This window comes from Apis laboriosa, unplaced genomic scaffold (assembly GCF_014066325.1).
Source record: "Apis laboriosa isolate Shangri-la unplaced genomic scaffold, ASM1406632v1 scaffold1321_cov151, whole genome shotgun sequence".
Classification (NCBI taxonomy): Eukaryota; Metazoa; Arthropoda; class Insecta; order Hymenoptera; family Apidae; genus Apis; species Apis laboriosa.
In genome coordinates, this window is record NW_025221248.1 from 1,565,152 (window position 1) to 1,577,688 (window position 12,537).

The 12,537-nt window shown below is 39.6% G+C and overlaps 1 protein-coding gene across 1 annotated transcript; it reads right to left on the reverse strand.

Moving 5' to 3' along the window:
* Nucleotides 1-285: 285 nt before the first annotated feature.
* Nucleotides 286-11,743, reverse strand: LOC122720662 (muscle segmentation homeobox). The gene is made up of 3 exons (XM_043947479.1): nucleotides 10,325-11,743; nucleotides 4,575-4,756; nucleotides 286-1,811 (listed from the first exon to the last, which is right to left on the reverse strand). The coding sequence occupies exons 1-3, from the start codon at nucleotides 11,232-11,234 to the stop codon at nucleotides 1,593-1,595; spliced, it is 1,311 nt and encodes a 436-aa protein (XP_043803414.1). The 5' UTR covers nucleotides 11,235-11,743; the 3' UTR covers nucleotides 286-1,592.
* Nucleotides 11,744-12,537: the final 794 nt, after the last annotated feature.

Here is a 12,537-nt window from a genome sequence, read left to right on the forward strand (position 1 = left end):
TCATCGATCTTTTCAATTAACGATACCCCCTCCCTTCCCTGATTTGATTCTTCCATTTCGATGTTCGAACACCGTTTTCATCGTTCGACCATCCACCGTTTCATCATTATATACTCAATTAGAGCTCGTAGCCTGGAAACAGGGTTCAGATGTAAGGATTATTAAATCTTATCGGTTATATACGTATACATTTTGTACACTGTTGAAAGATCGATACCATCTGGGAATTAGAGAAACAATATATATATATATACATATATATATATATATATATTTATATACGTGTTACTTCTATACTGTGGTTTATTAAATAAACTCTGCTACTCTCTCGGTTTTACATTTATACAAAATTGGAAAAAACAGGCGGGCACGATCCACCGAGGATCGTTCGTTTTGAAGATCGAACATCGTATTTACAGGTCTACCGTGAATTAACGCGTGAACGACGATTATTTACACTTTATGTACAAGACACGTCGGACGATAACGCGTCTGTTATTGGCACAGATTCACGATACACTATTCTCTGCTCCCCCAGAGAAATTTTCTTCTTGTTGTTGTTATCTCTCTCTCTCTCTCTCTCTCTCTCTCTCTACGAACGAATTTGTGTTTATTACACGAATGTCGATTGAGAAAAGAGAGTTTAATGTTTAGAATAGAGTTTTTTTTTTTTTTTTTTCTTTCAGAATTACTTTGGTTAGACTTTTTTCGTGAAAATTATTCGACTTCCTTTCCATTTGGTCTCCATTGAAAATTTTCATGAATTCGTACGCAATATGGATTGGATTCAATTTACGTTTTTTTTTCTTTTTTCATTCCCTTAAATAACTCGAGGCTGGATACGACAAACCGATCCAAAAGTAATTCCAGAAGGGAAATTTCGACGAATTCGAAGAAAATCCGGTTTTTACGCTTCAGTAGTATTTCTCTTGTTTCTAATTCCAATTGTTTCTCTCAAGGCATATTTCAAACCAAGAACCGGAACTTGGGAAAAAATTTCCGCAAAAACATTTGATCGTTCGAAGATCGATTCAGTTCGATAGATAATGCACTCATAAATGCGCTCCGTTTCGCATAATATTTCTTTCCTCCATACTTTTTCACCAACCTTTTCTTATATCCCATCAAATATCTCAACACTTTTGGTATATATTTCTCATAAATTATCATTCACTCTCCTTCTTTCCTCCTTCCTCACTTTTCTGGAGGTAAATATCTCAATCCTCAACAGGAGGACAATTTTATATAAAAGAATCTCTTCACTTCACCATAAATGCTTTGCAGAGTTTTCCTTTTACCTCTTCCTATTCTTCCTTCTTCTTCATCCCACAAGGCCAAGTTATACATCCAAAAATAATTTCAGAATGATCCTGGATCCTTGTTGTCCACCTCGATATCCCATAAACGCATTCCACGTGATCTTCTTTCCTCCCCCTCTTCCCTTACGTCTCTCCTGGCCATATCCCAAACCGGTCGCAACGCAAAGAGACAATGTCGAAGGGGAATCGGCCAATGTTCGCGAGGGATGATCCAGGATCGATTCACTACCGATTCTGACTCGTCGTCACCAACTTTGACCCCCCGCGCCCCTCTCATTCCCTGGATGGATGCTGGGAGATCGGGTGATGCGGCGTCAGGCCTGGATGAGACAGCATTCCGACCGGGTAGAGGCTTGCAGGCGTCAAAAGGCCCGGATGAGAGCCGTAAAGCGTGGTGTGGTGCTGCCTGACCGCCGACATCCGCAACTTCTCGATTTCCGCTTCCTGCATGCGCTTCGCCTTGGCGCGACGATTTTGAAACCAGATCTTCACCTGTAACAATGACAAGGGCCCCGAGTTTGTTATTACTTGTCGCCTCCCGATCTTAACGGATCGACGATTCTTGCCGGCCGGCTCTCGTTGCGGTCTCGGCTCGATTCACGGGATAGAGATGGGAAAAGGAATCGATCACGGCCACTGATCGAGGAGAACGGATCGAGTTTTTTCTTCTTTTTATCTAACTTTTTCCGTTCAAAAATGTTACAAATTTCGCTACTCGATTGTGGAATAGGATATGACAGAGAGGGAACGATAATCATTATACTTGTAATACAAATTTTCTTTAGAAAATATTTAGATATTGATTCTTGATTGTGTGTCAAAAATATTGGTATATTTAATTGGGAAAAGAAGAAAAATAGAGGGAGATAATATTATTATGGTTATTTTAAATTGTAATAAATATGTATTAAAAAAATGTCATGTCATGTAATAAAAGTAAAATATATTTATCTAATGCATAATTGAGGTAAAAGTAATTAAAAATTAAAAGAAACAATTATTCAAGCTTTTTTCATATATTTAATTTTTATAAATTAATAATGCAAATAATGTTGATATGGTATTCTATCTAATCTACCTTATTCACATTGCAACAATTTTGAAAAATTTTTAATACAAAGTATTAAAAAACCTTCTCTTTCTTAACAATCTTCCCCTCGCAAATCCATCGATATTTAATCTTCCATCCCAATTAATCCCAACTCGTCCCCCAAAGGGAACAGTGACGAGGAGGAGGATAATTACACGAGGAATCGAATCTCTTCCAAGAGAAACAGAAACCGTTCTAAAGTCGAGCGGGCCTAGAGATAAAGATAGAATGAATTTGTCGAGAAGACTGTAGAGGTTTCGGTGACAACGGCTGAGGCGGATGTATCGCCATGTTGACAGACGCGCGGCCGGAATCGCGTTTTCGAGAAGACAGGGGGGGAACAAGACCATGATAATTTGGGATAATTGGTCGGTCATCGCGCAATTTGTAATCTATTAATAAAATACCCAGTGTTGTCCGCCAGAAATATCACGCGCTAATTACCATCCGTGTTCTGGTAAACGGATTTCGAAGATCGGTTTAGGATCTTGTGTTGCAATTGATTCCTTTTCGATTCAATATCTGTGTTAATCTGCCTAAGGCTGGATAGGATGTCACCACAATAAGAGAATATCGGTTGGGGACGGATGTTGAATCGTGTTGAAAGTGAGTGTAAAGAAGGCGTAAGATGGCTCAAGTTTTGAGCAAGGATGACTGGGTTTATGGTGTTTGTAATAGCAGCTTGTTTGTCCTGGAAATAATGGGTAGAGAGGTTCCAGTGTATTCCAGGTATAAATAAAATATTTCTGAATTTAACTTTGACCGAGCACTTTGGAAAATTGAATGTCTTGGAAAGATCTCTCGAGTGTGTACCTTCGTGTGTGTGCTCGAATGGCCAATTGAATTTAAATTATATAAATCTCAATTTTGGGAATTTGGGGATTTTATATATGGAAAAAGCGAGGAGTAATTGATAAGAATAATAATATTTGCATGAGAATATTTTAAATAAATCTTTTTAAATAATCCTTTCTTTTGGGTAGGAATTAAATATTTCTTTTTTTTTTTTCGAATTAGAGAATTAATAGGTTGTATCTCAAAAAATACAACGTGTATATTGATTATTTAATTGTTTGAGGAGGAAGAAAAGGATTTAAAAGTCGTTTTATTCGAATATCGTTGTATTTAGCTATCTTGTCGATCGTTTAATTTTAGTTTTAATTATGGGATTAAAAAAAGTTTGAACGAAAAGAATAAAGAGGATAGAAGTCGGAACACGAATTTTTTTTAGATAAACATTTGTTAATAAAATAAATATCGACGTGCAAGTCGTTATCCTCGAATCTGTAGACACACATTAATAAAGATAAAACAACAAAGAACTTTCTTGTTCCGATCTTCATCTTATTACTTTTTTTTTATTATTCAATATCAGATCTTTTCGATCGAAATTAATTAAAATTGAAAAATGGATTTATGATTCCAATCTGATTCGACAAAGTGGCTATTAAACAGTAGTGAAAATTAAATTCAAACAGAACGAAAATTTTAAATTAAATGGCTGACGTAGAAGAAAAAAAATTTGCAATCTCATATATTATTATTCTATATTTTTACCAGTTCCATTATTTTTCTGTGTGCAACTTGTAAAGTAACTCATACTTAATTATAGTAGTGGTATAGAAAAATAACACAGTATCGGAATTAGTTAGATAACGACAAGACTAAACAAGGCTTGATGCTTTTTTTTATCGACGGCATACATCAAATCGACACGTTCAATCTTTTTCTTTACTCGCTTTATTCGTTCAACCTTTTATAAAACATACACGGTGGGACAAATAGAAATATGGAAAAATTTTTTTACACGCAAAAACTTCGAAACTTCTTATTCTCATTTTCTTAAATTGCATTATATTAAAGAGAACCTTTCACACGAATTGAACAACCCTCGTTATTCGAAAATTCGAACGAAAGACAGTACAATTAACTATTCGTTGCAATGATGGAATAATCATTTTTGTTTCACACATCCTTCTGACCATCTCTGAAACAAATTCACAAAAGATCCTCAACAATCTCTTCTAATAAACCATTGTCCTAAATAAAACCTTTAAAAATAACAAACATATTCAAAGTTGAATATTGTGTATACACAATCTATACACAATATCCCCGAGCAAGAAAGGAGGAAAAAGAAGAAGGAAGTAGAGCAGAAATCTCACCTGGGTCTCGGTGAGGTGAAGGGAGGACGAGAATTCGGCCCTCTCCGCAACGCTGAGGTATTGCCTTTCCGTGAACTTCTTCTCGAGCGCGAGCAATTGTTGCGTGGTGAAAGGCGTCCTCGGCTTCCGGTTCGGCTTGTGTTTCCTCAGGTTGCACTTGATCTTGGCCGGCTCCCCGTTCTCTGCAACCGAAAAGCAACAGGAGGATGATCGCACGACGCAGTCATCGTCACCGTCCTGGCGCAGCAGCCCCCCACAGCCTTAACGAGGGGGGAGGGGAGGGGAACCGGGTTGTTTCGCGGGTTACGAACGAACCGAGGCGAAACACCTCCGACCGCAACCTCCGTCCGTGTTTTTGCGGGACGCGGCACAGTTTCAGAGGAAAGCGAAACTTTTTAGGGATCGATTCATAATTTTCCCCCGTCGGCGCCGCAAACTCGGCCCTCATTTAGCCCTTTTTTGCGCCCCGACCGCAAGATCCCCAACGCCTTCCCCAACGCTTGTATTCATTAGATATATAGCCCTACCCTTCCAGGTGAAATGTACGTATAATCGCGATAATCGATACCCGTTTTCTCCAATAATTCGCCACGATCGGTTTGGATCAACAATTATGGATCGTCGAGGTAACTGCGTTATTGCAGAAATTTACCAGCCTACTTGCACGAGGGTTTTTCTTGTTTCTTTTTCATTATTAGTGGGATTAGTGGGGGGTGGTTTTGCGATCACACGTCTCATAGGATAAGCTTGTACTGAATTATATTCTATTATCACGGGTTTATAAGTTTTTTTTGTAACAGCGAATAAGAAGTAGGAGAGCGAAATGATATAGTCAAGTAGAAATTTAATTTCACGAATATGTTATAGAATAATCAAACTTGATACGTTTCACTATTATTCTCCGCGCTAGGTAAAATACGAGCTTGTCGTATTTGTCGCAACAGATCGATTCATTTTGTGATTCGTATTGATTTTCGCACAATTATCACACAAATGTGATAGCTATGTACTATCCTATAATATAATACACTGAACGAACCTCCTTTGCAAATCCTCTTTTCTTCTTTTCTTCAACGTTTGAATTGAAGAATTCATATTAACTCGCATATTATGGATCGTTGACTAACAACTGGCTGGAAAGAATTATCCACCACGAGAAAATAAACAAGTCAACTCGTTCATCCTCTTTGCCTCGTGAAAAAAAAAAATATTTACCTCGTGTAAAAAAAAATATTTCTACGTTTATACGTTTTATACGTATCTATACAATTGCTGGAAGCATCCGTCAAAATCATCCTCGAAAATCTCGAACAATGTCCCGGACTCAAGCGTCGGTTGTCGCAACCTGTACAATAAGCCGGGACGAATCGAACGCGGCGAAACATCTTATCAGGGGGAGGGGGAGGCGAGGAGAGGCTCGTGTCAAAACATATCGGTTATATTCCCCGAGATTTGTCTCGGGACAATTGACAGATTTGTAGGGAGGGAGGAGGCGAGTTTCTCGAGACGAGAGACAAAAGGGAATATCGTTCTCTCTCCGCCGCTTCTGAATTTCAAATTTTCCAGCGGATCTCCTCCCCCTCCCCCTCCCCCTCGGCCATCAAGTTATTCGTTCGCGCACGGGGGAATTTCGCGAATTCTTCGAAAAAGAGAGAGAGAGAGAGAGAGGAACATCCTTTTGTGCGATGATCCTCCCTTCTCTCTCCCTTTTATTTCTACCACGACTCCTCCAAAGGAGGCCCAATTAGTATCCGCCGATTCCTCGCCGGATGCCCGAAAACTCGAGGACCCGATTTCAATCCATTGAAGGCATTTCGAGATAATTAGCTGAGATACCGATTTTTGGGAAATGTGGTGAAGGAGGGGGTGAATGGTGGTGGGGATGATGATCGTTGATTTGATCGAAATGGAAATTGGGATTCTTTTTTATTCGAAGGAAGATTTCGGCAAATATTCAATGGATAATTCGAGAAATCAAATTGGTTGAAATTTGTATGAGCTCGTTTGTATTTTCGATCTTGTGGTTTCGTTAATGATTAATAAAGAATAAGAACGAAAAATAAGAATGATTAATAAAAGAATGTATTTAGATTTGTATTTGTATTGTATTTAATTTGATTGATGAAGATTAAAAAAAGAAACGGATAATTGATTATATTGTAACAATGAATAATAAATTTTATTAAGAGTGTGAAAATAAAGATCTGTGTAATATTACAGTTTCTGTATTGTGTTTTTGATCACAAAAGAGGATAATTTTCTTTTCAATTTTGTAAAATAAAGATAACTTGAAATATTTCAAATTACGAAGCCCTTGTTTTGTTGTTATTTTTTAATTGAACCAAAATTTAAGTTTTCGGATGCTTTATATTTTTTAATATTATTCAGAATTCGAAATGTAATGGTACATTTAACATTAATTTCACTCGCGCAATAACTTTTTATTCTTCAATCTTAGAAATGATATTCCAAATAATTTTCTCTACCTTTAATCGAGAGACATTTTTTTTTTTCAAAGATTCAAAGACGAAGCAATTGTCGAAGAAATATGTAAAATTGACGAAAGAAAGAAAATTGCATTGAACGATGTATATATCGAATGGAATAAGAATCGAACGTGAATGAATGCATAGATAAAAAGAAAGAGAGAAAGAAACGAAGAAAGATACCCTTTCGATCGATTTTCATGCAAATTGGTGAAATAATTAGCTGATTTCGAAGAGATATCTAACGAGGAGGACGATCGCCGCGAAAGAGGTAAGGCAGAATCGCTCTTTCGTTCAGAACGTTCTTTGTTGCGTTGCGCAATCTTTTCCATGGGCCACCACGAGCCCATCTATGCTCTCTCTTATTAGTCGGCTCGATCGATAAACGAGCAGTAAGCGTGCTCGTTTGTTTATTAGAAATCGAAATTCTAAAGAGCCTTCCGCGAAATCGCTTGTATTCATCTTCCCTGTCCAAATGAATCACCTTCTTTAACGGAGGGGGCAATTAATTTATACTACTTGACATTTGTTGAGTTCAATTCCTTCGTGCAATTACTACTAATTTATTTTTCCTCGTATTTTTTCTTGGAAATATAATCCGTGTAGAACGCACGAATGAGTAGATATTCATTCTGTTTGATATCGATACAATTGAACAATTTATTCGTAAATAATATTCAATCATTTGTTGAGTTGAAATCCTTCGTTTAACTTAATTAATTCTAATTTGTTTTTCTTTACTTATTTTTTCATGGAATTGATTTATAAAAAAGTACTCGTATCGATATTGGAGGTAATATCTTTCATTTTTCAATAAAAATAAAGTAAATAATGAAAACTGATTTGCATTGTTATTCCTTATATTTTTCTTGAAAATAATTCATAAATAAAAAACACAATCAATATTTACTTCCTGTTTTCAACAACCAATTATTTATTATTATTTATTATTCATTGATTCAATTCTTTCTTGATATAATTATTTCTAATCTATTTTTTTCTTCTATTTCTTCCGGAATTAATTTAATAAAAAAGCATGAATATGATTTTGTAATTTGTTTGCTATCAATATTAAAGATAACATTTTTTTCCATTTCAATTTATTACTACTCAATTTCTTCGTTGAGCTTAATTTATTTTTCCTTATATTCTTCCTGAAAATAATTTGTGACGGAAAATAGGTTTGCACCCTGTCGTTGAAGATAACACTTTGCAACCCCTATTTTCAACCCCTTCTCGAGCATATAGTTAAAGTAAAGAGCGGTGAAACAAAGTTTGAAGGGTTGCACAATTCGGAAGGAAGCACCCTCCATAAGTGGCCATATTTCAAAATCACGCTGGTTCCCCTAACACGACTCGACCGCCGGGACTCGATTATGGTCGATTGTACTCTTCTTCCCAGCCACCCTAAATTGTGCGTAACAATGATCTATAAATTGGAAGGATATAATAAGGATAGAAAATCCGTAATAAAAGGCAACATTATGCTTTATACATTCCCGATTTCAATTATATTCTATGATTAACATTAGCGTTTATTTATTTGAAATACTTGAAATATAAAGATATAAACACACGATTAATTTTATCTAATCAAAAATTAACAAATATCTCAGATTTTGTTATATATAAAAATGCTAAAAAATATAAGTTTCTATTGGGAAAAGATCACAAATAGATGAAATAAAATTTGTTACTAGAATTTCATAATATACAGTGCAACAAGGAGAAGTGCAAAAATTTTATTGCTCGATTAAAATACAGTCGAACGAATGAAAACTCTCGACTCTTCTTCTCGAACGTTCTTTCTACTCTGTATAACTGAATAAAAATAAAAATTTCCACATAAATCGTCTAGTTGAAAAAAAAAAAAAAAAAAAAACTGGGAAAAAAAATTTGATCAACAACGACGACGACCAGTTTTCCATTCCAACGAGTGATTTGCAGTTGCAACACCTTTTTGTAATAATCGCCTATTGTCTGTCGTCCAGATTCCACGAGGCCCGACAAGAACCGGCCCTCTGTTCCTTCTTTCTGCCTTAGTGGCGGCGCTCTGACGAAGCGAGAAAACTTTGATTGCCTCTTTAACGAGAACCCGGCGCAATTATCAAGCCGCGACCTCAATAATTAGTGTTAACGATGATTCAATCGCGACGAGTCATCCACGCGCGCGCGCGCGCGCACGCCTTCCAAGAACTGCATTCCTTTCGCGGTGATTTTAGGTGAGCCTCTTTCGACCGCTAATAACGTATTGGCGACAATATCGTGCGTCTCAATTTATCAATTGCCTGCGTTTTTTCTTCCTTCCTTCCCCCCTCCCCCCTCCTTCGATATTTTAATTCAACCAGTCCCAACCGATTAAGTATCTATTGCTAGAATTTGTTGACTGTGTCATCGATTTTTTTATCCCGATAAATATCTCTCAATCAATGAATAAATATAAAACGAGTCGGACGATACTTTTAAATAAAAGCTGCTGCTTTCTAAAAAATAGATAAAAAGGAGATAACGTGCGATTTCTATTACGAAAAGAAAAAAAAAGAAAAAAGAATTATTAGAATCATTAATTTACTTCGAGCATCATTTTCAATACCTCGTGATCCAACACAACTTATTATTTATATTCTTTTTCTTCAAACTTGAAGATTTTAAGAATTTTAAATTAAATGATATATAATTTCAAATTCTATTTATTTGAAAGGATGCAATTCGTAGTGTAATCGAAGTTCATATTTTAATTCGTCGTATCGATCGATCATTCGACAAGATACAATGAACAAACTGCTTCGAGTTACGGGAGAGAGAGAGAGAGAGAGAGAAAAAAGAACGAATAATCAAAGTCTCTACTTTCTTTCGAAATACCTTCAGCAATCACAATTTCGTTGCACGCGAGAATAGAAGGGAAAAAGAATCGAAGAACGATGGCGAAGCGTGGCTAGGCGACTTCCGTTCCGCGCCGACTAATTTTATCCGGGGACAACGGGGAAAGCGAAGAATGTCGAACCCGTCGGCTCCATTCAACGAATCTCTGTCGCATTCATCGTCTCTCCCATTCTCGCTCACGATTCTCGCGCCTCGCCTCGAACGGAAGAAAGAGAACGAAAAATATCGGAACCGATTGGCGGCCGGCCAAACGGCAACGAGAACGTTCGAACGCGAACACAGGTTTTCGTCGGCCTAGCAAATGGACCAGCGGTGGAGGAAGAAAGGGGGAAGAAAAATAAAGAAAAAAAAAAAAAAAAAAAGGTTCCTTGGTTCACTCACCGTTCAGGGGCGCGTGATGAGAGAAATGCGAGGGGAAGAAGCTGGCAGTGGCCGCGGCGGCGGCGGCGGCGGCTGCCGCGGCCGCGGCTGCACCCTGATGTCCTCCGCCCCAAACGGCGGGATGGAGCCCCGTTGGAATGCCAGAGATCCCCCCCAAACCGGAGAATCCCCCGATGTATGCAGGCGTTGGTCTCACCGGCGTCGGGCTGCTCCCCTGATCATCGTGATGATGACGACGATGATGATGATGGTGGTGTTGCAACTCCTCCACGTCGACCAAACTATTCTCGTCCTCCTCCTCGATGTCCTCAGGTTCTGAACACCTGGACCTGCCCTCGTGCGAGCTACTTCTCGGCGATTGGGAACCAAATTCTGGATGGTTGTTGTGCGTGGATACTTTGGGGGACGAGGAACAGGCTGTCACTTCCGACGTGGAACCACTTTCCGTGGACGTTTGCACTATGTAGTCCAGGGTTCTGGAGCGAGGGGATTCCACCCTGTCGACCTCGATTTCCGGAAGTCTGGCCAACGTCCTTGCGTCTAGGGTGGTTCTGGGGGCGTCACAGGTGTACTGGCCCGATCTGTGCTCTTGGGCGGTACATGGAGACATCGACGGGACGTATCTCGATCTGTATTCACCTGGATACTTCTGTAGAACGGTGTTCGACGTCGTGATAGACAGTTGATCGTGTCTGACAGGGGAGTAAGGCGCGAGGGGAGATGATCTTGGAGAGACGGAGGACGTTTCCTGTCTGGTGGTGTCCGACTTTTTAGTGTCTGCCAACAGGGCAGCGACGGAGAAGCTCAATCGATGCACCGGTTTCGAAATCGCCTGGGGCGCCTGGGCCTCGTTGGAACCTGGACTGCTCGATGGAGGCGTCACCGGGGAGGTCATCCTTAGTACTGTCATTCTTATTTACCGCGATTCAACACTTCTTCGAATCTATACCTTTCACCGAAACACTCTCGAACTCTTCCTCGATCTTCTTCTTCTTCTATATTCTCATCTTCCCGAAACATTAAAGGGAGGTATCTCCCTTCCTTGCTTGTACGAGGGAAGAAACAAAAATGTCCAAATGTCTCTTCTTTGATCGAACTGTCTATCTCTTTCTCTATCTCTTTCTCTCTCTCTCTCTCTCTTTCTCTCCCCCTCTCACTGACCCGTCACACGATCTCGTCAACACGACTCGTCGAACCGACAAAAAAGAAAAAAAGATCTCTTCGGGATCACGGCAATTTTTTTTTTTTTTTTTTTTTTTTTTTTTTTTTTTTTTTTTTTTTTTTTTACGATTAAGTCACTCGAATATCCCTCGAAGAAACTATGATGCGTGCGTGACACGTTTGACAGGTGAGCCGTTGATCGACGGATCGATGGATCTCCGGCCAACTGACCTGAACTAGCCTCTACTCGACTCGAGCTCTCCGTGTGGACTGACTTTGACCATCGTCTGACTGCGGCGCTCGGACTTTTTCGTTTTGCGGGTGGAGGCGCCTGGTTAGTAGGGGGGAGGCAGGGGGGAGAGGAGGGGAGAGAGCCCACTTCGTTGCTTGGAAAGAGACGGTGTCGGAGTCGGCAGTCGGTGGAGGGGGGACAAAGCGCGAGAAAGGGGAAATCCAAAAGTGGGCGGGGCCTCGAGGCGACAGAAAGGGCGTGGCTTCGGTGGCTCCGCCCCTCCCCCGATCTTCTCTTCACGGAACCGAAGTGAACCGAACCAGGGCTGATTTTTCCCTGCCGGGGATAAGTTTCTCTGTTGCAAATGTGCCACCACCGGTTTCGGGGGAGGCAGGGATTACCCGTGGATAGAATAAGGCTTGGTGGGGGGTTGCCTTTGCCGTTACTCCTCGACGGGAGAGAAAGAGAAGAGAGATTTTATCGTTTCGACTCGCCTCTCCACCGTAGGAGACGGTAATGAGCGTAATTGACCAATTAGGGCAGGTGATTAAGAGTGGAAAAATGCAGACACGCCTCGAGTGGCTTCGATCATCGTTCGCTTATTGATCCATTCCGCGGTTTCGAAATCTCAGGGCGAGGTGGATTCGATGCGGTGATGAATGTCTTTCCCTCCCTGATCGATCCGCGCCAAACTGATCAAACAGTTGTAATCAAGCAACGTAATCGAGATTTCGCGTTACGATTTCTTATAATTAAATATTGCTCTAGAGAACCAATCTGATGAAGAAAAAAGAAAAAAACGTTAATCCAAGAGAAATTA

Excerpts from the sequence above, each read along its gene's own strand:
- LOC122720662 (XM_043947479.1), bottom strand. The coding sequence starts at position 11,234 with ATGACAGTACTAAGGATGACCTCCCCGGTGACGCCTCCATCGAGCAGT. Across the intron at positions 4,757-10,324 it reads TCATCACGCGCCCCTGAACG|AGAACGGGGAGCCGGCCAAG; the intron begins GTGAGTGAACCA and ends TTTCGGTTGCAG. Across the intron at positions 1,812-4,574 it reads TTCACCTCACCGAGACCCAG|GTGAAGATCTGGTTTCAAAA; the intron begins GTGAGATTTCTG and ends TCATTGTTACAG.